Raw genomic sequence first — 27,000 nt, forward strand, 5'->3', positions numbered from 1 at the left:
ACTTTCGTGACCTAATTACCTCCAAAGATCGCATCTCTAAATACCATCACTTTGAGATTTAGGGCCTCAACATATGAGTGGCGGGGTGGGAGGGAATACGTTTCAGTCCATAGCAGGGTGCAAATACTTGGCTTTCTACCTAAAATCTGAGCTGTAATTTTACATTAGCAGTTGGAAATTAGTCAGAAATAAAAAAGCTAACTGTTTAATTTATAGAATATATTGTTAGTAATATGGGCGGAACAACAAAAATTATGCCACTCAAGGAGAAAAATGGCAGCTTAAATTAAAACTATACTTATAGAGAAAGTTTAAAGAATTTCTTGTCATATGACTTATGCAGTTCTGAGTCAAATAGGAACAGGTTTTTTGTTTTGTTTTTTTGGTTACATAATGATTCTCCCATAATATATTTGGACTTATTTCACAGTCACTTATGTTGACTTGTGATTAAAATCTTGGCCCCTACTCTTGGCTGATCTAAATAGCTCTTTGAAGACCTTGGGCATTAGCTCCTGCCATGGTAAGGCGACTCTTCACCATCAATAGTGGAAACCATGCACCAACCCCATGAAGGAGATTATCTTGCCCGCCAACACCAGCATCTTCGTTCCCTAGCAGCATGCTCTGGCAACAAGGGACTTTCACTAAATTTGGACTTTATTTCTTTCATCTCCCCTTAGCCTAGAACAATACAGTGATTAATCTATCATTGGTTTGGAGTATGTTATTTCTTATCTTGGCTTATTAAGAGGTATTATCCTGTTAAAAAAAAAATCTTGGCCCCTAATTAGAGACTCACTGTTTGAACCCTGGTGTTTTGCTACCAGCCTAGCCTCTATAGGCTTTGTGATAAAAAAGTGTGATGCTTTTGTCTTTCTTTTAGACAAGGAACCTGCATGGAGGTGAAACTGCCTTTAGCAAATTGTTGCCTGCAATTTAGTTTCTAAACCTGTGCCCTGCCATCACCTTGGTAGCTCTAGCCTTTTTTTCTAGAAGAAACTTACTTGAGCATAATAGTTTCTCTGTGCTTACCCATAAGAACACAATACATGAACTACTCCAAAATTCCTATACAAGGATAGAAAGATGGACTGACAGAAGAAATTATGCATTTATGCCTATGTGGATTAAACATGTCAAAACTTAATTCTCTGTCATTCTAAATTTTCTCTCTCTGGATCTGAAATGAGAATGGCAGAAACTGTTTGCAAGAGTTCTGATTGCTTTAGTAGTATTGTTTAAGTTTTTAATTTGATGCATTAAATACTAATCATACATGTTATATTATACCTTGTACAAAGCCTTCATTTCCAGAAACTCAGCCCATTGGGAAGAAACTTAAAGAGCGCTGTCAAGGGATCCATCTAGGAAGTGATTCCTAGGAGATTGCTGTCTTAGGAACTATTTTGGGCAGGGGTAGTGGGGAGATACTGATTTTGAAAAGCACAGCAATTGTCTATTTCTCACTTCTTATTTTTTCCCTGAACTTAAAATTTTTTTTAATTTGGAAATTTTTAAACCCATAGAAAAGTTGAAATGATAGTCCAATGAATGCATATGTACCCTGACAGCTTTACTGAGTGTTAACATCTTGCCATACCCACTCTATTCTCTCTTCAAACATATACATACACTTCCCTCTTGCCAAACCATCCAGAAGCAGGCTAAGGACATCATGACCCTTTATTCTTAAACACTTGAGCATGCATTTCCCAAGAACAAGGGCATTATCCTACATACCCATATCATTACTACACATATTAGTAGTTTTATGTCACAGCCATAACAAATTACCACAAATGTAGTGGCTTAAAACAACACAGATTCGTTTTCTTACAGTTCTGTAGATATTTATACAGAAGTTCAACACAGGTCTCATTGGACTAAAATCAAGGTGTCTGCAGAGTTGCATTCCTTTTTGGAGGTTCTAGAGGAGAATGCATTTCCAGCTTCTAGAGGCCAACCTCATTCCTTGGTCTGTGGTCTCCTCCTCCATCTTCAAAGCCAGCAACATAGCATCTCTCTGATCCTTCTTCCATCATCACGTCTCTCTCCCTGACCACAGCTAGGAAAGCTTCTCCATTTTTAAGGACTATTGTGATTAGATGTGGTCCACCCAGATAGTCTAGGATAATTTACCTATCTCAAGGTCCTTAACCTTAATCACATCTGCAAAATCCCTTTTGCCATGTAAAGTAACATATTCACAGATTCCCAAGATTATGATATAGACATCTTTGAAGGGCTGTTATTCTGCCTACCACACCACACCTGACAATATCAGCCTTCATTCAAAGTTTATCCAACATACAGTCCATAGTCATATTTCCCCAATTACCCCCCCAAAAAAAAGTGTCGTCTAGATTTTTTTAAATCCAGGCTCCAATCATGGTTTATACATTATGTTATGTTTCTTTAATTTCCACTAATCTGCCACAGTCTCATCAACTCCCTCTATTTTTCATGACATGGAATCCTTTGATAAAGAGTCTAGCCCTGTTATCAAATAGAGGTCTGAATTTATCTAACAGTTTCTTTGTGATTACATCCAGATTGAACATTCTGTCAAGAACACCACATAGGTGATATTTTATGCCTCCTACTGCGTCGCTTTACGTAAAGTCTGGCTGTGCTTGGCAGTGCCAAGCTTGACCATTTGGTTAAGATAGTGACTGCCGGATCTTCCCATTGTAAAGGTGCATTTATTTCCTTTTGTGATTAGTTAGTAATCTATGTGATGATACCTTGAGACCATGTGATTTTCCTATTCTCTGGCAACCTTTCAACTAGTGGTTTTAGCATCTGTTGATGAACTTTGTCTGAAATATTTATTAGCTGACATTCTTCTGTAAAAAAGAGCTTTTCCTCCATCTCCTTCTTTCTCTCCCTCCCCCCTCCCCCTTTCTCTTTCTCTCCCCATCTCATTGATGGCTTTCAATTAGTCATTGCTTTAGGCATAATTGGAAGGAAAGCTTTTTGGTGAAAAGGAAGAATGGTGGTAAATGAATTGAAAGTATTTGCATTGGTGACTTTATTCCTTCTCTCTCTAATATTAATGTAAACACTTGGTGGTGGGTCAATCTTTGTGCTGTCACATCAAAGTAATTTAAATGTTTGAAGATAATCATGGTTGATTACAAATACTTTGGTTAACCTACCTGAATGTTTTCCTTTCTGTTACATGTTCAGATGAAGGGCCAGGATAGGAAAGTTGTAGGCAGGTAGCTGCTTTCATTCTCCAGGAAGCCTCAGAAACAGCAAGAAATTCCAGCATTTCTAAAATGTGATTGCATTAAGCAATTCAGTTTTCTACATTCTATGTATTTAACAATTAGTTGTTATCATTATTAACGTCTCACCTGCTGGAGCACGACTTAGGAGCATGACTGAAATAGTGGAATCACTGGAAGAGATGGGTATTGTGATTTTTTTCCTTTTAGTAAAGAGTGCTCTCACATCTCTCATGGTTCCTTTCTCTTAATAAAAGCTCTCTCAGCATGTTTTTCTGAGCCAAGCATATGTGACACACCCTGTGACTCAAGAACAGACTTAAAGCAAAACTGCCCACATTGTCCCTCCATTTAAAAAATTAATTTAAAATGAAGACTGAGAAGGCAGCTAATTAAATGGTCAGAGGATCAGGCCACTTGTGGAAAGGCTCCTCATCACTGTTAAACCCAGCCCATGGACCCAGCTGACCAGATGTGCAGGGATGACTGTGACCCAGCAGAAGCAACATGTCCATCCTTAGTGGAGGTAACATCCAGTCAGTCACCCTTTCTCTCCAGCCATTCCTCATGTTTGCTCATTCACCGTCTTTCTCTTCTCCTTTCCAAGTCCACGTATGCTGAATTTAAGAGTTTGTTGTCCTCCTCTCTGCCCCCACATGAACTCTTGCATCATGTGTAGATTATGAACATATCAAGGAGCTGGAACATTGTTTTCCCAAAGGAGGCTGTTGATTTACCTCACTGCTGGGCACATGGCCATCAATCAAGCATTCTGGTCTTGAAAAGTAGGAAGATGCCTGTTATTATTAGGGGGCTCCACTCAGATATGACAGATCTGTGTATGCCTCCCCTCCTTTAGCACTACTTGAGAATCGAGTTTCAACAAATTGAAATTTGTTGAATTTCATGATAAGAAGCATTTTTTGTATGTCTTTGTGGGCAGGAGCTATTTGAAGCCCTGGATAAAGGGAAATGCTAAAGCTACTGCAAGTCATGAGAGGCAGCATGGCCTGTGGCCTTGATTAGTAAACTAAGAACAGAAACGAGCTCTGTTCCTGCCTTTGCTACAGTGTGCAAATGAGCACATAGTCCTCTGTGCTTCAGTTTCTCTATAAAATGCCTGATAAAAGTTTGCCATTTTGGGGAGACTCAGTCAAGAAACACATTCACAGAGCCAGGCAGACTTTTTAACACAGTATTTTTCAAACTCTGGGTCATGGCCTATTAGCAGATTATGAAATCATTTTAGTGGGCTTTGAACCCACCGCAGAAACTAGGACACGGCCTGGGTGGTGGTGGATTCCTAGTAAATATCTGCTAAAGAATGAGTGACTCAACAATAAGAAGACAATGCAATTAAAAAATGAACAAAGGATCAGAATTGATATTTCTTTAAAGAAGATATACGGATGGTCAGTAAGCACATGAAAAGATGCTCAATATGATTAGCCATCAAGGAATACAGATCAAAACTACAATGAAATATACTATTTCACATCCATTAGAATGACTGTAATTTTTAAAAAGACAGATAATAACAAGTGTTGGCAAGGATGTGAAAAATTGAAACCTTCATATGCTGCTTGTCGAAATGTAAAATGGTGCAGTCGTTTTGGAAAATAGTCTGGCATTTCCTCGAAAGGTTAAAGACAGAGTTACCATGTGACCCAGCAATTCCACTGCTAGGTGTATATGCCCAAGAGAAATGAAAACATACATCCACACAAAAATTTATACACGAATGTTCATAGTAGTGATATTCGTAATAGCCAAAAAATGGAAACAACCCAAATGTCCATCAACTGGTGAATGGATAAACAAAATGTGGTATATCCATACAATGGATTATTATTTGGTAATAAAAGAAATGAAGTACTACTACATGCTTAAACATGGATGAACCTTTGAAAACATGTTAAGTAAAGGAAGCCAGTCACAAAAGATGACATAATGTATGATTCCATTTATATGAACAGGAATCATATATAAACATCCAAAATAGGAAAATCCATAGAGACAGAAAGTAGATTAGTGGGGGCCGGCCCGGTGGCGCAAGCGGTTAAGTGCGCGCGCTCCGCTGCGGTGGCCCGGGGTTCGCTGGTTCGGATCCCGGGCGCGCACCGACGCACTGCTTGGCAGGCCGTGCTGTGGCGGCGTCCCATATAAAGTGGAGGAAGATGGGCACAGATGTTAGCCCAGGGCCGTCTTCCTCAGCAAAAAAAAAAAAGAGGAGGATTGGCGGATGTTAGTACAGGGCTGATCTCCTCACAAAAAAAAAAAAAAAAAAGAAAGTAGATTAGTGGAGGGGGTTGGGGATAAGTGTGATGTCTAATGGATACAGGGTTTCTTTTTGAGGTGATAAAAATGTTCTAAATTGTGGTATGATTGCATAACTCTGTGACTGTACTAAAAACCATTGAACTGCTCGTATTAAATGGGTGAATTTTATGGTATATGAATTATATCCCAATAAAGCTGTTCTTTTCAAAAATGTCCTGGCCTTAGCCCCACCATGACCATTAAATCAGAATTTCTACAGGTAGAGTTTGGCATAGTATATTTTGTTTATGCTACCCTAGTTAAGCTTTTAATGTATAGCCAGGATGAGAACTACTGGTTTAGACTAACTACAAGATCTCTCTCAATCTCAGAACACCATAAATCCGTGAGTCTAGTGTTTCGTGCCTGTCTCAGTGAGCAAACTGATTTAAAGGAACAAGGGGAAGAGCTGGTGGTCAAACCCTCCACCCGTCTTAATGACAGTCTTGATTAATTTCTCTGGCTGTCATCTCTGAGTGAGAAGAAACCCAGAAACCACAATTTTCCTGCAACCAGAAAAAAAAAAGATGAATATTGTTCTAAATCCCAAACTGAACCTAGAAGAGAGTTGCTGATAGTTCACATATTCACCTTGATTGCAAAGAACACCCTGAGGCCCCTCCCCACCTCATTCCCAATTCTGCCTCTGCACAGAATTGTGGACAACTCAGCATCATCTAGCCAGTCAGGAGCATTGCAGGTTTTTAAATGGTGGAAGAACAGTAGGCAAAGAAAGCAAATGAAAAATTCTTGATTGTGATTATTGAAGGAGGAGACAAATTTCTAAAGAGGAACAATTACTTATTAAATATGAAAAATAGCTATTCACATGATGGTGTGTGATGAAATGCACATGCATGAAAACCATTGAAGGATGGACTTAGTGATGAGTTTTAGTGGTTTCTAGGAGGAAAAAAATAATACCGTAATCAAGATAACTGGACTATCTTATTACTTCTTATTTGTGAGGGTTTAGCCAATATCATTTTAGAAGAACAGTTATTGAAAACCTGACTAAAGAGCCCATCAGAGTGGTACTACCCCCATTATTTTTGACACAAATTAGAAAGGTTTTGAAAGGGTTGGAGATTGAGCGGTTGTGGAAAGCAGAAGTGATTAATGGAAGTGTCATTGTCACATCTCATAAGAATCAGTTGGTATTATTAGGAATCTAGGTAGGTGGCCTGACCTTTTTATAATTTTCATCAATTTAGGCTCTGACAGATAATGGCTAAGTGATCTTTACAGGTCACCTTAACATGTCTCAGTTTCTCTACCTGTACAACAAAACTAATTAATCTCCAAGCCAAATAATTTACTCAATTCCCAGTAGCAATGATTATAGTTAAACATCATTATTAGGTCTTGTATAAGTCAAGGTCTAACATGGAAAACAGAAACCACTTCAGGTATTTACGTCAGGGAGAATTTAATGTAGGGAATTGGTAATAAAGGTTAATGAGGATCTGAGCATCAGACAGGGGACATTAAAGGTAATCCATAGATTAGCAACAGCAAGAAGCCACTACCTCCCTGTAGCTAGAATGCCAGAGGGAAGAGGCATTTACTGGAGCACAAAGGCACCCAAAGTAAGTTGGGGCATGGTAGGAGCCAGAGCCAAGGAGGAGAGGCATCTGTTGCTGGAGACATCACTCGAGGCAGGGAGGGAAGGGGATAAATGCCCTGGCTTCTCCTTTCTCTTTGCCCCTCAGTGTCCCTCCAAGGTTTCCCACTGTCAGTACCTAGCTGGGATCCTGGAAAATAGCCTGCAGGGGTCAACACCCACCTCCCTTCCCTGCCAGCAGGGGAAAGATAAGGATTGGATCTTAGGGCAAACAGGCCTACGACTTTTAGAGTCCACCCCATTTGTTACTCTATCCATTCTCACCCTTATACCCAAATTTTAAAACTTCATACTTCTGCTTAATGTAAGGTACTATTCGTCATGTGAAGGCATTCTCCCCTCCTCCCCAACAGGGGAGAGTCAGTCTCATCAGTCACTGTATTCATCTCAAGTTTAGGATCTCCACAGTCCTCTATGGCAAGTCAAATGTGATTCCTCATATCTGGTGACCTCTGAACTAAATTGGAAAGTTAATCACTACCAGCTCCTCATAAAAAATAGTGGGGGAAATACCCCTTCACATGCCTTAGGATTGCTCTTATAAAAAAAAAATTAATAAAAATTTAAAAACCAGAAAATAGCAAATTTTGGCAAGGACGTGGAGAAATTCAAACCCGTGTGCATTGCTAGTGGGAATGTAAAATGGTACAGCTGTTGTGGAAAACAGTTTGGTAGTTCCTCAAAAAGTTAAACGAAGAATGACCATATGATCCAGCAATTCCACTTCTCTGTATATACCCAAAAGAATTGAAAGCAGCAACTCAAATAATTCTACACCAGCGTTCATAGAAGCATTATTGACAATAGTCAAAAGGTAGAAACAACCCGGATGTCCATCAATAGATGAATGAATAAGCAATATGTGTATGTACATACAATAAGATGTTATTCAGCCTTAAAAAGGAATGAAATTCTGATACATACTACAACATGGATGACCCTTGAAGATATTATGCTAAGTAAAATAAGCCAGACACAAAAGGACATATATTATATGATTGCACTTATATGAGATATCTAGAATAGGCAAATTCGTAGACACAAACTAGAATAGCGGTTACCAGGGACTGGGTGGAGGAGGGGACTGGAAAGTACTATTTAATGATTACAGAGTATCTGTTTGGGATGATGGAAAAGTTCTGGAAATGGATAGTGATGTTGGTTGCACAGCATTGTGAATGTACTTAATGCCATTGAACTGTATACTTAAAAATGGTTAAAATGGTCAATTTTATGTTATGTATATTTTACTACAATAAAAATATATTAGGGGAAGTGGAAAACAAAAAGAAACCATTGATTAATATCTGCGTAAAAATGCAAGGCTGTTGGTTGCAGTGCCTATTTCTATAACTGGTCACAAGGCAGTAGGTGATATTTACCACTTCCTTCTTCTACCACCCACCCATGTTGCCCCTGCCCTCTGCCAGCGCCTCAGCTGGTCAGAGTTCTCTACCTGTCTGTGTTGAACTAAGCCTTTGTTCCTGAAAGAACTGATTCTTAGCAGTTCTGCCTTTATTAGGCCGCTGTGGTGTTTCCATTATTGTTACTATGGACATGGAAATACTAAGAGGGGTCCCATTGACTCCAACGTAGTCCTGCCTGCCCTTATTGCATAGAAACAACACGCTTCCTCCTTGGCAGTTGAGGTCAGTCATTCCAGGCGTCAAAGTAACCCCTTTCTCTGCCTGTTAGTTCAGTATTATGAGAAGCCCAAAATAGCCAGATGTCAATCTCTCCTACCAATTTAATGCAGCCATTGTTGTATCTTCTTCCAGTGGAAGCGTTCCTGCCTGAGTACCTCTAGACCAGCTTAGCCCAAAGTTGCTGGGGCAAGAGCAGAACCTCCATGAGAGGAGGGGCCATTCCTATTTTTAATGCTTGGTTCCCAGACCCATATTTTCTTATTATTGGGAAAAAAAATTAAAAGCACTATTTATTGGTCTCTGGGTAAGAGTGCTTACTCCAGCACTCCAGCCTTGTAAGTGTTGTCTCCCAACTGGACCATAGCTGAATCTTGCATAGGCCATCTCATCCTTCCATCAGGCCAGCTCCTTCTAGAGGATTGGGTATGCAGCAAGAGAGGGGAATTCCAGGAGCATGGGCACTGCCTTACTCCTTTTGCTATAAAATAGTTTCTAGGCCAGAAACATTGTTGAATAAGAGCTCATGATTGTGAATAAGACCTTGAGTAAATCTCCTGACAGTGGTGCTGGTAGAAACATTTCAGACAAGGACAGCAGTACTGTCCCATACTTAGAGTGGCTGTTCCACTGTGGCTACAGCACCGCCCCCTCCAAGATGCGAGAATGTGTGAGTTGGTTCACCATTTGAGCCAGTCCTTGCCCTTCCCCTGCTCTGTTCTGGATCACAGGGGAACTGCCCTGCAGGCCGGGTTTCCTAGGCTCCTGGGGCAGTTATCTCACAGCAAGGTTCAGCGGTAGGAAGCAATAGTGGAAGATTTGGAGAATGAGGCAGGGAGAGAGAGGAATGAGTCCAAGTGTATATGTCATGTGTCAAGTATAGCCCAGATCTGCAAATTTAATCATTTTGAAACTATTTGTGGTGTTTCTTTCATAAGTGCATTTAGTCTGCTGAAAATGCAACTTTTTATTTTTTATTTATTTATTTATTTATTTTGCCTTCCTAAGATTTCAGTAGCTAACAGAACTATTTAAAGACTAAATGGAGACAATTTTCAGCATCTTTGGCAAAATTCTCTTAAATGAATTCTTGTCAGATAGACCTCTTTAAATATTATAATTGTGTGGTAAAATTAAGCTTAACAGATTGAATGAACACTCTTCTTCAGTGTCATAGGCCTCCACGTGAGCATGTTGGCTTACTGATGATAAAGGTGACTCTTCACGAGGGGTTCAGTACCTAAAACATACAGGTTTTGAGTTCTGATTTCTGTTCCTGGCTATGTCAGATAATCTTTGGGCAATTAATGAATGCCTATTACTTCTGAGTTTCTGTTACTTCACCTTCTTAAGATAATTATTCTGCTGCCCATTTCACTCAAAATATGTAATGTCTTCATTAAATAATGTGCTTTCATAATAAGCAAAAGATGAAGAGTAAGTAAAAATTCAGATCTAGAAAGAGGAAACAGTATTGGCCCAGATGCTGGGTGGCAGTGGTTCTGGCAGTGAGACCCTCTGCAGTGGACACTGACGACCTCTTGAGCAAGCCTGGAACCGCAGTCCAAACCGGCCTTTGGACCAACCACTCATGGCCTCCCTGTTCGGCTCAAGTAACTGTAACACCCTTGTCCTCCAGTTTTCCAGGCTGTAGTTCTTGATGTGTCCATTTGAAAGGTTTTCTCATTTGAGGTAGGGTTTTCAATTTTTGTTTTTCATTAAAAAGTAAAGATGTTCTTTGGAGAAAATGTAGAAAATACAGAGAAGCACAAAGCATGATCCAGTCACACAGTTAACATTTTGGCATATAGATATCCAGTCTTTTTTTGGTTCATATAGATATATAATTATTTTCTTTTTTAAAATCATACAGTGCATACAGTTTTATGACAGCTTATTTTACTCAGCTGCATATCATGGCTAAAAATAAGCTATACCAAATATTTTTCTATGGTATGAAGAATTTTCTAATATATAATTTCTAATGACTGCATCATTTTTATAGTGTGGATATACCATAATTTATTTAATAAATTAGAGAATTTAGAAAAAATCTGTAGTCAAGCAGCTAAAGCCATCCCCTTAAGGTTATTGTAACACACAAAAACCGTCCACCAAGTGCTTTGACACACACAAATCCTCGAAGGAATGGTTTTTGTGTGAAATGGTTATAGCTGTCAATCATTTATTCTCGATGTCATGGTTTCTGTGCTCTCTCCAGGTTGTTAGGGGGTGATTATGGATTCCTGTCAAATGAGATGTCTGCTATGTATTCAGCATGAGGCAGTTTGTATTTTTCTCAGTCTGTTGCTCTCCCGTCGGAGGAGGTTAAGCAAATCTCAGTGAGCCAAAGGGAATTGGGATAGGCATCCGGGCTGGCAGCGCACCGCAGACATGCCTAGGGCCCAACGATCCCTGCACAAGCAGATTAGACTTCTACATAAATATATTTGTCTTGATTGTCACATTCTACCCAGGGTTACACCTACATGCATAAAAATGGCTCCAAGCCTGTTTTTCAAAGCTGTTTGCCTCCCCTGTTGCTTTTTAACCACCCAGCTCAGAGGCATTTTTTATGTTATATCTATCAAAAATGATTAAGGGGCTGGGAGAGTTGATATATAAGGACAGATTAAGAAAACTAAATATTTACAACTTGACTAAGTGACAGCCAAGGGGAAGATATTATAACTGTCTGCTGGGCTCAAATCATGGAGGAAACATTGTTTTGCTTTTCCCAGTAACTCGATTTTAGGGACGTCTAAATTCAGAGAAAGTTTTCTGAAGATGACATCACTTATGCTAATTAGATAATTGTGTCAGAAATTGTATTTAGCTGCTAGTAGCAGAAACTTGGAATAGCAGGGGCTTAGACAAATAGGGTTTCATTTTCTCTCCCATAACATGAAGCCCAGAAGTGTATTGTCTGGGGCTGCATTGCAGCTCCGTGATGTCATCGGTGCACCCATGCCCTCCTGTCTTGGCTCCATTATTCTCAGCGTTATTTTCATGCTCAGGGTCACCTGATGTTTGAAGAAGAGCTTCCGCAGCTTCACTCGCCATGGCTGCCTTCCAGAAAGGGGCAAGGCAAAAGAGGTCCTTGCCAACTAAGACTGCTTGAAAGAGCTTTCTTGGAAGCCCATCTACTGATTTCAGTTTATATCTCTGACCATCAAATCTGCAGGAGGGGCTGGGAAATTGAGTGGGGTTTGTTGTGCATTTTATTTTGTTTTTAAGTTGGGCACATTGCTGACCCCAACAATATCAGGGTCCTTTTACTAAGAAGGCAGGAGATAATGGATACTGGGTAAGCAACTAGTAGTTTCTGTCACAATAATTTACCTCTTTTTTTTTTTTTTATAATTTTGTTTATTTATTTATTTTTCCCCCAAAGCCCCAGCAGACAGCTGTATGTCATAGCTGCACATCCCTCCAGCTGCTGCCTGTGGGACGCGGCCTCAGCATGGCCGGAGAAGCGGTGCGTCGGTGCGCGCCCGGGATCCGAACCCGGGCCGCCGGCAGCGGAGCGCACGCACTTAACCACTAAGCCACGGGGCCAGCCCCAATAATTTACCTCTTGAAGATTCTGAGAAAGTCTGGACTCTGAAACACAGTGACATTTGCTGTGATGTTACAAGGCTTCATTTGTGAAACTAGCCCTTGAGATCTAATTTATTTACTTCTGATCACTATTATCTATTTCGATTTATTCATCATAGCATACCTTGAGTTGACACTCAATAAACTAGCCATCTCAACAGACCTAAGAATAATAATAGCTACAACTTATGAGCTTTCACCAAGTTCCGTGTACTGTGTTATGCACTTAAGAATATCATCCGAGTTATTTGCTTCAGAATACTCCAGGAGAGGCTCTGGATCAGGATAGATGAAATAAGACTTGCCTCAAGTTGCTAATAGTTGAAGCTGAGCAATGGCTACACGGGGGTTGATAATACTCTTCTACTTTTGTAATTACTGAAATTTTCTCAGTGCAGATGTTAAAAATCATCTTATCTGCTTCTTACATTACTTTATATGAGGCCAGCACTATTACTGCCGCTGATAAAGCTCAGGGAAGTTGAGCAGCATCACACAGCGAGTAAGTGGCAGATGCAGGATTCACACCCAGGCTTGTCTGACTTTGAAGCCTGTGCTCTAACCCTTTCTACTCAAAGGAAGCATGCTTCCCACACAAGCAGCCTGAGCCTAGTTAGAAATGCAGGCTTTTGGTCCCACCCTAAGACCCTTTACAAGCCCCCCAAGAAAGGTTTGTATGTACAGGTAAGGTTCCTGTGCTCTGTCCGCTGCACTGCATTGCCTCTGTAGCCGTGACTTACCCAACTCAGTCAATCACTTATGACTTTTCCTTAAAAATGTAACCTTCTGTTGAAATAAGAAGCCTAATCACTTAGTAGCATAAACATTCTTTAGTAAGCATTTAATTCACAGCAGTTGTTTCTTCCAACACTGAGTGTCTGCTGTAGTGTTGGGCTTTAAATGCCTACGTGTCAGTTAAGCATCATTCTCGCTATATGTCAGCTGTTAATTTTTTTTTAAATTTTATTTATTTATTTATTTTTTTCCCCCAAAGCCCCAGTAGATAGTTGTATGTCATAGCTGCACATCCTTCTAGTTGCTGTACGTGGGATGCGGCCTCAGCATGGCCGGAGAAGTGGTGCGTCGGTGTGCGCCCGGGATCCGAACCCGGGCCTCCAGTAGCGGAGCGCATGCACTTAACCGCCAAGCCACAGGGCTGGCCCTGTCAGCTGTTATTAATCACTGCTTTCTTGAAACTTAATTTGGTTTGTTCTACTTAAATAAAGCCCTTGCTTCTGTTCACTTAAGGTATTTTGAGTTTTAAAAGCCTTGGGACTTGCAGAAAATTCTCCCGGTGCCTGTTCCAACCTCTACCAGCATCAGCTCTGCTTGCCTACCTGTGTGTAACTTTCCTGAAAAGACATGATTTTTCTCCCTAACATCCTCAGTCATCTTTTATCATTTTAGCCTTCTCTTTTTTGAAAGAAAGAGAGCTATGGGAATTAGGTGACCTGAGTCCCAGCTCTACCACTCATGTGTCATGTAGGTAAAACAGTTAACCTTCTCAGATTCCATCTCTTCATCTGTGCAGTGGCTGTGCCATATGGTCTCTAGGGTCCCTTCCAACTTCATCCTTCTGTAACCCCACGTAACTTGATTTTTCAACCTCTCAAAAACCTTATAAAGACCCTGGGATCTGTGTGAAATCCACCGGATTATATTTTTTCAGTGAGTAAAAGGATCCTAGCATTGATTTTTACTGATTTCTCTTTCCAAATAATGAATGCCTTAATGCTTTATAGTTTATTTGCCTCAGATCATTTTTAGGGTAAATAACTGAATGAATGAATGAGGCCTGTCATCCATTTCAACTGTAATCTACTTTCTTAAACAGCCTGGGCCCTCTTTGCTTTTGGACATTTTAAAACATTTTCTAGCTGCTAGATTAACTTGGTTGTTTTATTTATTGTGATAACCTTTAAACCATGTATATATTTAACACCCTAAGCTATTTGTCAACTTCCATGGCAGAAGAGGCAGGGGAAAAACCCACAAGAGAGCAGCCATCGAAGCCATCCCTAGGGACCGTCACTGTATAGGTCAGACCCAGACTGGTTGCTGTTGAAGGTACAGGCATGAAGGTCACTTCATTCTTCTTCCAAGAACTCTTTCATACCAGAATAATTTTAAGCAGGTGTATGATAGTTTTCTCACGAAATTCAACCTAGGAAAAATAACATGCTGTAATATAGTGATTATAACAACCACTGTGCTAGACATGCTCACTCATCTCTTTTCCAGGCTATATGTGAAGTGTGTTTCTGATCTTGTTTTTTAGGGCAGCCTTTGGCAAGGAGTCAGAAGTTCTTATTGGGAACCTGGGTGATAAATTAATCCCGCCACAAGACATCCTCCGTGATGTCAGTGACCTCAAAGCCTTGGCCAACATGCATGAAAGCCTGGAATGGTTAGCAAGTCGAACAAAGTCAGCTTTCTCCAATCTTTCTACCTCCCAGAGTAAGTATTTAGTAGGCCAGCTGTTGTGGGGACAGCTGAGGAACTAGACTGAGTACTGTCATTTAAAATGTATGTGGGTATACGTGTCACCATATGGGGATGTGTCCAAGGTGTCAGAAGATTCTTGCAAGAATTCTGCTTATGCTGCACCTCCCGTATTTTCTGATTCTGCAAAGGAAGTAATCTCGGCTTCCCTGTGTGGGGCATGGGAAGCCACGAAAGGTCTATGTTAACATAGCTTGATATTAAGCCTTAGAAACATAAAATCATATAAGAATGAACCACTGTGTCTCAAGAACAGAAAACAATACATTTTGTCCTCCTTACAACTTCTCAAAGGTAGAAACTATCTCAGAGCTCAGAGCTGAGCACATGGCTGACGTTTTCATTTTCGCTGATATAAACCTAATGAAAAAGCGTCTAAAAAGAGAATAATAGAAGTGATTAAGGTGCTGGAAAATAGAGACAATGAGAAAAACAATTATTCTGGAAAAGAGATTGCTGAGAGATAACTTAATTATAGATTTCAAGGAAATTAAGGAATAGGATATGAAATAATGAGAAATAATGAGAAACTTTTTTCTATCAAGGACCAATGACTCAGAGAAAAATAATTTAAAAACTTTAGGACACATAAACTGTATTCAATAACTATAAAATAAATATTTTTTTAAAATCATTAGTTGAGGGGCCAGCCCAGTGGCACAGCAGTTAAGTGCGCACGCTCCGCTTTGGCAGCCCGGGGTTCACAGGTTCAGATCCCGGGTGCACACCAACGCACCACTTGTCAAGCCATGCTGTGGCGGCATCCCATATAAAGTGGAGGAAGACGGGCACGGATGTTAGCCCAAGGCCAGTCTTCCTCAGCAACAAAAGAGGAGGATTGGCATCGGATGTTAGCTCAGGGCTAATCTTCCTCACAAAAAAAAAAAAAAAGCATTAGTTCAGAAGTATGTGTTAGGCAATTAAAACAGAGGCGAAGAAAAAATGATATGAAGAAGGAAGAAAGGAGGTGGTAGACTTGAGTGAATAAGTGCAGAGACAGAAACAGGATGAAAAAAGAAAAATGACAGCAAGAAGATGAAAGAAGCAAAAGTCAGCTCTGAACTTTAAATATTAGAGTCAACTCTTAGAAGATTATTAGAAACAAAATGCTTATATTATTTGGACTGTGAACTTCAGAGTAAGTTACTGATTATCATTGTCTTTGTAAAGTTATTATTACTTGATTAACCATGGTTTCCAGTCTAGAGATGGAAGAGGTATGGATGAAATTCATAGGGGTAAATTACTCCCTGAAATACAGGCCACATAGGCAGAGTCTAGGAGTCCCCTGAGTGCTCACTACTAACGATCTCATGCTGATTATGTGGCTATCCTGAGAGTCAATAGGGGATGGGGAAAATGGATGGTAGGAGTGGGGCCTTTGAGCTAGATTATATGATCTGCTTTAGAAATCTTAAAATATTACTTTTTATGTATACTTTTATTTTTATACTTTTTATTATTTAAAATTTGACTTTTTGTCTGATGTTAAAATCGTACGTGTTTATTCTCAGAAATCTATAAGAATAGAAGTGTATCCACCTATTAAGGATAGTTTGGGCACAGTATAGGATCTGAGCAGGCTCTGCATAGTAGGTATCCTGGAAAGGCCCTCAACTTTATAATCCTGTCATATCAGGCAGTCTGTCACAAGCAGTAGTCTACGTTACCCATTTTATCTCCCAGACTCACTCCACTCCTCCAAAAAAAAAAAAAGTCAGAGTTAATTTCCCTTTTGCTAATTGCAAAATAAACAACTCTGAAAAGGGACCAGATGCCTCTTTTCCCGGTTTCCTTTGACTTTTGCAAATGCAGGGCTGCTATAGTAGGTTTATTAGTGATGATTGGAAGGCATCCTTGTTTTGTAGGCCATCAATGTCTAATATTTAATAATGCAATCTCTTATTCCCAGCAGCACAACATTCCAGTTTTCTATTTTGTCCACTCTAAAAGGGCTTCACAAAGCGAAAAAGTGCGTAACCTCTACAGCAAGCCACTGAGTGATTCACACAGGTTAACCTGGCATCGACTGTTTTCAAAAAGAGAAAGATGCTCTCTGAGTGATGCTCAACTTTGTAATTGCACAATTAGCTGTTGTGTTCATGTCACTAAAAGTACCCAATACAGTTTATGTCTAATTCTTGTCTTTAATCATCTCTGTTATTCTCACTTCTCTTCTACCACGCCTGTTAATACTTTGTCTCATGTGCTCAGTTCCATTTTATGATATAAGTTGTACCCTCTCAGTTCCTTTCAGGATGATTATTCCACCCAGTGAGTGATTTAAGTGACTGTCAGCATTTTGACGATCAGTGCAAAACCCAAGGGAACCATAATCACTACTTATGTTGTCTTTGCTAAAACAAGGCATCAAGCGAACCTGATTTCTTCTGCTAACAACAAGCCTAGCTCACACACACTCGTTTGTGCTTTGAATTCCCGGGAGAGATGCCCATTGATGTTTATAATTTGAACAAAGCAGGGAATTCTCTGATAATGGGTTACTTTGATTGTTCCATGTCAGTGTGACTCTAGAAAGGGAATAAGGGACAGCTCTTCATTATTCTTTTGAAAAGTGAACCAAATGATTACCTCAACAAAAGTGCTTCCAAGTCTGCAGCTTAGATAGGGTGAAGAAAATGCCAGCCTTTTATCTAGGACTCATGGATACTCAACAGGACGGGAAGTAATTAAGAAAAGAAGATTTTAGGTTTATTTCTTGTTCCATCTCCTGTTAACTATTTAGTATGGTAAATGTCATGTTGTATTATAATTAAGAAGCTATTAATGTAATGGAGTGGAAGAAGTTTGCAGAAAATTATTGTCATAGAATATCTCTTCAAATATTACAGCAGAATTCATCCACCTGAAACATTTCATGTCATATTGAAGAGAGTATTGTATTTTAGTGGCAGGGCATGGTTGGCCTTTTGTCCAGGAGATAAGGGTTGACCATTCTTTCAAAGATAATTTTTCCATCTCTTTTAGCATTTGCTTAAATGTAAATGTAAATGTAAATTCTTTACACTTAAAAGAGTCTCCTCACCTTATATAGATCCCGACTACAGCAAAGGCACTGCTTTTACTTTCGTCCTACTAGAGTCTATGATTCCTGCTCCATTTCTTCTGATATTCCCCCTGCACTGCCGCCCTCTATCTTCCTTATACCTATTCTACTTGAGCTTCTTTCCATTGAAAGTCACAGACTGATTGAAGGAAAAAGAATGCATTGATTCATAAAACTGGTAAATCAAAAGACTTCAGGTGTGACTGGATCCAGAGATTCACAAGATAGCATCACGTCACAGACATGCTTGCACAGTTGCTCTCTCTCTCTCGCCCTTTCTCTATCCCTTGGTATTTTCTCTTTCTTGCTTTCCATCTCAGGTAAGCGCTTTCCATATGCAACAACCTTGGCCACCAGCAGCCCCAGAATTATTTGATCCCAGACGAAAAGAACATTTTTGCCAAGAGCTCCAGAAACAGTCCCAGAGAGGACTTAGATTAACCCAGCTTGACATTCTTTCATGGGTCTCTCTGGTTCTCTTTGTATATGCCTTGTTTTCTGACTTGGTCTTTCTCCCCACCCGCAACTCAGTCTCTGTCTCCCACTCCCACTTCTAGAATTCCTTTATGTTCAAACATGCTTTCAGTGCAGGGAAGTTGAGCGGGATCATATTTAGCATTGGGCATTCAAGATCTAGGTTTATACATATTTCCCCCCGATAAGAATTTCAGCCTTGCAGTAGAGGCAAAAAATAATGTCATCCTTTGTAATACCTGCTGTTTGTAAAAATCCTAAATAAAAATTCTGAGATTAACTGTTATAGTTAAGAAAATTCTCAGCAAAGTGTGGCCTACATAAAAATTGTTGAGATGTATTCGATTTGAACATTAATGATTTTCTTTTGTATTTTTTCCTTTTATTTTGGGGATATGTTGCTCTTAAAAATAGACCACAGAGAACTGGAAGGGAGCTCAAGGGTTTATTTTGCCTGCATTGCTTCCTCAGGGGAGCCATCCTCTCTGTCTTGGATTCTGTAAAAAATCTCCAGGATTAGAGATTCTGAAACTTCCTTGATTATATATTCTACTCTTTAAGCAACCTTATAATCTCAGAGGTCATCTTTTTTTTATTAAGGTCCCTTTGCTTCAATCTAAACTTCTTTCCTCTGTCCTATTCTTCAGAAATTAAATGTTAAATTTTCTCTATAAAGTACTTTAATGTATCTGAAAAAATTTCCTTGGCCCTTACCTGCCCATCTCTGGATATTAAAGACTTTTGGCCTAACGGCCCCAGTCTCTCAATCAAAGGCAACCAAATCTAGCAGAATTAGAAGCCCAGATTAGGCCCAAGTTCACTGACACTCTCTTGGATGGTGATTTGGCTGTTAGCCTTTGTGAAGGTGGGCCCTATTGTAGGTTCCTTTGACACCAGGCTTATCCACCTCTGGCTCACTCAGTTCCTATTACTGAAGTTCTTGTTGAGCCCACATGTATGATTAATAAAAAGTAATAAAAGTCATACCCTAGTTTTCTTCAGTCTAAGAAATCACAAGGTTAAACATCCCTCTAACTTCTAAGGCACATAAATCTCATAATTCTGGTTCCTGGAATTGGATCAGGAATTGCAGGATTAGTTATACCATTATTTATATACAGTCATCCCTCAGTATCCTTGGGGGATTGGTTCCAGGACCCCTCCTCCCAGGTACCAAAATCCGTGGATGCTCAAGTCCCTTATATAAAATGGCGTAGTAGTTATTTGCATATAACCTATGCACATCCCCCTGCATACTTTAAATCATCTCTAGGTTACTTAAAATGCCTAATACAATGTAAATGCTATGTAAATAGTTGTTATACTGTATTGTTCAAGGAAGAATAATAAGAAAAAAAAGTCTGTACGTGTTCAGTATAGACACAACCATTGTAGGCCTTTCCATCCGAGGTTGGCTGAATCTTTGAATGCAGAACCTCCAGATACAGAGGGCGGACTGTATTTCTTTTTTTTATTGTGATAAGAAATACATAACATAAAATATACCATCCTAACCATTATTAAGTGTACAGTACAGTAGTGTTAACTATATTATTGTGCAACAGATATTCAGAACTTTGTCTTGTGCACAACTGAAACTCTATACCTATTGAACAACTTCCCCTTACCCCCTCTCCTTCACTCCCTGGTAACCACTTTCTACTTTCTGTTTCTATGCGAGTTTGACTGCTTTAGATACCCTCATATAAGTGGTATCATGCAGCGTTTGTCTTTTTGTGGCTGACATATTTTACTTAGCATAATTTTCACAAGGTTCATCCATGTTGTAGTATATAATAGGATTTCCTTCTTTTTTAAGGCTGAATAATATTCCGTTATATGTATATACCACTATATGTATATACCACATTTTCTTTATCCATTCGGCAGTGGACATTTAGTTTGCTTCCACCTCTTAGCTATTGTGAATAATGCTGCAATGAACATGAGTGTGCAAATTATACTTCTTTCTTAAAGCAGAATTATTGCTGGGGATCTTAGAAATCATCTGGTCCAACACAGTTACTTTGTACATGAGGAAATTCAGGTCTCAGAGTGATCACACTGCGTGTCTGTGCCTGAACTGGGATGGAAGCAAGTCTTCAAATTCCCAGTTTACTTTTCTCTCTACTGCATCCTTGTCTTGACCAGTACCATGGTTCAGTACTAGCAGGTTCATTCATGCCATATTCCTATTAAACCATCCAGGAGGGTCATTGTATTTTTTTAATGGAAGTACTTCAGTGCTTACAGTTAACTTGTAATCATTTTTGATCATCATTTTCTTGTATATAACAAGAACTTCTGTGCTTTAAATATGTGGAATTATTGCACATATCCCCTTTGAGTTTTATCTTAGTTTTGATAAAATATTTCTCTAATTTGTCACTCTCTATTTTTGTTTTACAAGTATTTTCTAAATTAGGAATTCTACCTGTCTTGTTCTCATGTTATGTAATATATTTTAGATACTGTACTGTGCTATACAGTAGCTTCTAGCCTTGTGTAATTAAATTTAATTAAAATTAAATAAAATAAAAATTCAGTTCTTCAGTCACACTAGCCACATTGCGAATACTCAGTGGCTACTGTGTTGGGCAGCACAGTTAGAGAACATTTCCATCATCACAGAAAGTTCTGTTGGACAATGCTGTAGATCATCACCTAGGCCACCGATAAAGGTTTAAAATAATGTCCATCCATATACTTATCCTTTTGCAACATAGTTGAAATGTCCACCTAGTTATATCAAGACAGGGATAACAACTTCAATTGTCCAGCCTCCAAATCCCCTGGATAGAGAAGTATATTTTAGGCCTAGCACTATCCAAAATTTTTCTATTGATGCTAAAGGGAAAAGGGATTAGTGGTTAAATACCCTTGAGAAACGTTAGATTAAAGAACATTAAATATAATTCCTGCATACAATAAAACTTCTGAGGTCTTTACCGTGTTAATGGGGTAATTAATTACAGCAATGCAGTGCTTCCCAAACTTATCAGTGGAATTCTCTCATCCTAGAGCATCTCACAGGAATTTTCTGCCTTAGAACAACTTCTGGGAAACAGTGTCCTATGCTATATCTATATAATTTGTTGGAATGTTTTATTTCTCCCATACAGTCAGGCACAGGGCAGGACAGATGTTTCACTGTTGCAAGAATGTAATTTTATATTACTGGCAAATGTGCACACCATCAAATGACTTCTGTTGCAATTGGTTATTTGATTATTTGATTTGTTTATAATTATTTTTAGAAATGTTCAAGTCGACCAATATAAAATGACCATGGTTTCCTTTTTGCTTCTTTCAAACTTGGCTGCTATATGACCTTTTCCAGTCATTGCACTTTCCTCACAATTCCCAAAGATTCTAGCCACTGATATAATTTCATACCTTAATTCGTCGATGAATACTAATATATTCATTGTGGGGCTCCTGGGATTGATTTTTTTAAATAAAGTTTTAATATTACAGTAGTTTTAGATTTAGAGTCAAGTTGCAAAGATAGTACAGAGTTCCTGTGTATCTCGTACCCAGTTTCCTCTATTGTTAACATCTTACTTTCATTGCAACTCATGAACCAATACTGATACATTATTATTAACTAAAGTCTATTCTTTATGCAAATTTTCTTGGTTTTTACCTAAAGTATCTTTTCTGTTCCAGGATCTCATGTAGGATGTCATAATACATTTAGTCTTTATGTCTCTTTAGGCTCATCTAGACTGTGACAGTTTCCTGGACTTTCCTTGTTTTTGTTGACCTTGATAGTTTAGAGGAATACTGGTCGGGTATTTTATAGAATGCCCTTCAATATGGGTTTGTCTGATGTCCTTTTATGATTAGACTGGGCTTATGGGTTTGGAGAAGGAAAACCACAGAGATAAAGTGCCATTCTCATCACATCATATCAAGTATAACTCCTATCAACGTGACTTATCACTGATGATGTTCTGGGATTGATTTTTCTGCCTCCAATACACATAGTCCTCACTAGACAGTTGCTTCTGAATTCTAGATCGACCCTCCACTTTCCTACCACAAATTGCTTTTGTCTGTTTATCTTTCTAAGTGACTGTTTTTTAACGTGATAAATGCCCAATGTTTCAACAAGTTGAATAGATGCTTAAAAAAAATAGTTGTCCACCGTAAACAATTATGCAGTTGATATGGATTATAATCTTGTGGGTTTGAAAGACTCTGTGTGGGAGGAGCTGTTTTTCTACCCTGAGCTGCTTGATTAGGTCCTGCAGCTACTTGTTCATTGCCACATGTGCTAAACAATCCTTAATAAATGTATGCAACCATATTAATTTCAGACATAGCCATGGTGAGATGAAAAGAGTTATCTGAATTTTATTTACTAAAAATAGTCTTATTTTGATACATTTTCATTAGGATCTAATGTGCAGTGATGACTCAAAAGCCATTTACCAGTGAAACTTGCTTCCTGAGAAATGTCCTTTTAGAGGAGTAATTCTCAAACTTGGCTGCACATGAGCTGCAATCAGTTGGGGGGCTTTAAAAATACTGAGGCTGGAAAAAAATACTGATGCTGTGCCCCACTCCCAAAGATTTTCATTAAATTGTCCCCAGGTGTGTGCTGGGCATCTCCAAACCAATCAAATGGTTTAGAACCACTGTTCTAAAGGAATGGTTCTCAACCTTGGCTTATGTTAGAATCTCCTATTGAGCTTTTGGTCAGACTCTCTGGGGGAGATGCTCAGACCACCGTGCTTTTTAACATCTCCTCAGGGTATTTCAACAAATAGCCAAGATTGAGAACCACTGATTTAGAGCCCCTCAAACTTTCTTCTTTAATTTCTGTAGCTCTTTCTATTTGGGAAATGCTTGGTAGTTATTTTGCCAGTTCTTGTATTCTCAAAGGCTCAGGATTAACGTGACTTCCCATTCTGTGGACAAGAACACGAGGCACCAAGATGTTGCACTTGGTGTCTGTGCCGGAGTCAGCACAACCCACTTCTGCTTAGCGGTTTTTAGTTAGCCAAACTGTCCCCCAGATCTGATTAAAAATAATAACAGTCCTCTTACCCTTTCCAAGCCAGCTAAATGAGAAGGGCTCAAGGAATCAGTGTCTCCCTTAACACAAAAGGCTGTGATTGCCAAATCAAGTAAATGAATGTGAAAATGTTTACAAGTCAATTATATCATTGAAAATAAAGATGGAAAAGGACCAGGTGTCTGTACATCCGCCAAGTACATGGTTGTGTGGCGTACTAGGAGGCCTATATGTGATTTAACATGATTTAACATTTTCTAGAAGATGGAATATGAATTCTCCCACACTAGACCTCACTATTATGGGCTTTTTCTGCCTAAATGGTAAATGAAAGATAAAATGCAGACCCCTCTGCTGTTTGTTTTTCTGCCTTGACACAAAGGAGAATAAAAATGTCCCTAGCCAAGATCTCATGGGACATTGTCCTGTTTCAGCTTTGCTTCTGTCAAACCATTAAGCCTGAGTTTTCCCTGTCATGATTTCATCTGATTATTTTTAATTAAAACTTCATGCGTGGTAATTCCTCTCCTGCTTCGGTATTTACAAGTTTCAAACATTTGTAGACTGTTATCAGACAGCTCCTCCTCAGGCATTGCTTAGCCTAACTACATATTTCATTTGTCTAATCATCTTTATGAGGGTGGGTTTTCTATGCCATAATCATTTTTTGGTCTTATTAGTTGTCATTTTCTTAAGCTGACGCTCAGTCGTGGCTTCACTTCTTATCATTCTCTTTCCTCTATTGGTGATACCTTCCAAATTCACTGTCATTCGTTAATTTCATGATCCTGCTGTATACTGAGAAAATTAAATTACCATTGGTATTATATCTTGTTCATGAGTTTCCCGCCCACTGTCTAACCCTGAATTTGTTTTGATCTTACCTAATTGAGACTACGTCTACTTTTGTATGAACCTTTATCATTTTTTTAAATGTCCATATATATTTCCATGTTGTACCCAATTTCACAACTTAATCGTGTTTTCTAGGAATAAAACCTCTAAGTGATAATCTTATGATGATTCAGTTGTGTTCATTTTCAGTGTTAATTGTACTCTGTTATTTACAAACTGATTGAAATTCATCTTAATGAAGAAAGAATTGCATGGAAAGTCCCTGTGCTCGGGGTGTTCACCTGATTGTTCTTAGCACTCTTTTGAAACCTTTGTTGTTATTAACAATGGAGATGCTGATAATTCTCTCATTTTATAAGGAAAAACATCTGGACCCCTCTAGCTCCTTCTCCACATTGATGTACTATGCACTGTAACTATTGATTAGCATCCAAGCTTCAGGCTGACCCATGGGGTCCCCCTGTTCCTTTGTTTTTAGCACATTTTAAATACTGATACACAGGGGTTAGTCCCCTTTTTAACCATTTCTATTCTATTGTTTTCCCTTTCCTCTCATTGAGTACCCTCCCAGAGCTCCTAAATCATGGTCATTTTTGCCTCTTCCTAGACATTTTTGTTCTTCTTTTAATTCGTAGAATCTTTCCCATGCTTCTTCCTTAGTCTAAGAGGCAGATAGCACATACTTGACTTTGAAATCCGGCACACTTGGAGACAAATCAGGCAAGTTATTGTATCACGATAGGGAAATTCTTTAGCCTTTCTGAGCTTAAATAGGTCTCCTTACTTGTTAAATAGAAATAATGATGCATACTCGTTGGGTTGCTGTAACCATTAAATGAGGTGATGAACTTGGAGTTCTTAGCAGTGTGTGATACCCAGTGGGACTCAGTATGGGGTTCCTGGGGTTACTACTATGAATCTTATCACTGGAGCCCTCACTGAGTGCACTCCTCCCGTAGTACTGGGTCTTCACCTTCCTCCTACCCCTTCAGGCATCTCTCTTCTCTTTTATCTCAAGTCCTATGGTTGCTTTTAAAACTCTATTAACATCTGTGCTCCTGAATTATTTCTAGTAAATCATGACTGTCACTCCACCAGAGTTCCCATATGTATCTGAGATCATGGGAATGTGTCTGAAAATGGACCTGTATCTGAAAGTTGCCTCTGTCTACAAGTGCCCATCTGAGAAACCAAAGTTGAATCTCAAAAGGATACCTTTTTCTTCTTCAAAACTATGAAAAGAGGGCTTAGCTGTTATTGAAAAACATGCCCAGAACCAAATGCAATTCACTTCTTATCAATCAGCTGGTCATCTGTAGAATTCATTGTCTTGTGCTGAGTACTGATTAGAAAGTCATGCCCTGCTCCCTCGGCAAGGAGGTGATTATCAGTTGCGAAGCTGCAGAAGGCTAGTGCTGAGGGCGTTTCAGTGTAATTATGGGGTTCTAAGTATCTGCGCGCAAAGAATTATGTGGCTGTTTCTTTGAAAATGCCAACATTTGTATCCATAAGGGAAATATTTTATTAAAATATGATAATATCATGGATGCTTAAGTGTGGTGACTGGGAGCTTCCAGCTGAGTGATTCTATCTTCAAACAAAACTATAAAATGGAACCAGGAAGAAGAAATAGAAATGAAAATCTCTGGAAAAGGAGAGGCAGAAGAAGTTGGAAAGCAAGAGAGTGCTCTAAAGTGCGATGCTGAAATTGCAGAACTAGACTGAGGAGATGGTGGAAATGCAGAATTACCCCAGCCCAGAGCCAGCACTCCCAGCGGCAGTGGGAGGAGTGGCTACTAGGGCAGCAGGACTTGAACAAGAAATCTGAAAGGACTGATTTGGCTGCCAAACAGAAAAGCGTCCTATAATGAGAAGCAAGTGCAAGATTGTACCTGAAGGCATTGATTGTACTATTAAATCTAAGCTCTTGTCTGCAAAAGCCCTCAGATAGTTAGGTGCTTTAAAACTTGAAATAAGCCCACTAACCAAGGTGAAACCATGACTTAATGAACTCTTCAGTAGGAAGAGAGTGTGCTTCACTCTTGAAACTAAGTTTAGATATGCTACAAAATGCAGTGAGTAGGAGAGACGAATCCTGACAGGGAAAACAGAAAGAGGATAGAGGGCTGGCCTAGATTTAATGGAAGAAATCTCCATGACTTTGTGGGATCGAATTTAGAAAAATATTCTAAATGTAAACTAGATCTGCTTCTCAGAGAGCTTACTTATTAATCAACAGTGCATCAAGACCCTTTGCAGACTGCCAGCCCTGGGAAAGTGTAGCAAAGGGGCGATATGTGCGAACGTGTGTGTATGTAAGGGTCCCAAAGGGTGCCTTGATGACAGTAATGGAACTCAACGTTTAGATTGTGTTTCAGACTCTCAAGGACCTTTATAATCATTCCTTCTTTTTTTTTTTTTAATTTTATTTATTTATTTTTTTCCCTCAAAGCCCCAGTAGATAGTTGTATGTCATAGTTGCACATCCTCCTAGTTGCTGTATGTGGGATGCGGCCTCAGCATGGCTGGAGAAGCGGTGCGGCGGTGCGCGCCGGGATCCGAACCCAGGCCGCCAGCAGCGGAGAGCACGCACTTAACTGCTAAGCCACGGGCCGGCCCTAATCATTTATTCTTAATCCTTTATCCTTGCCTTGAGCTGT

General features: G+C 39.3%; 1 protein-coding gene across 1 annotated transcript in view; it reads left to right on the top strand.

Annotated features, from left to right (window-relative positions):
* EXOC4 (exocyst complex component 4) overlaps window positions 1–27,000 on the top strand; it is a 740,211-nt gene that overhangs the window by 614,031 nt on the left and 99,180 nt on the right. Inside the window, exon 14 of the mRNA XM_004430750.3 lies at window positions 14,698–14,876. Coding sequence (XP_004430807.1) covers window positions 14,698–14,876 — 179 coding nt within the window. The remainder of the gene's footprint in view (window positions 1–14,697; window positions 14,877–27,000) is intronic.

Source organism: Ceratotherium simum, chromosome 1 (assembly GCF_057802395.1).
Source record: "Ceratotherium simum simum isolate JZ-2026a chromosome 1, ASM5780239v1, whole genome shotgun sequence".
Taxonomy (NCBI): Eukaryota; Metazoa; Chordata; class Mammalia; order Perissodactyla; family Rhinocerotidae; genus Ceratotherium; species Ceratotherium simum.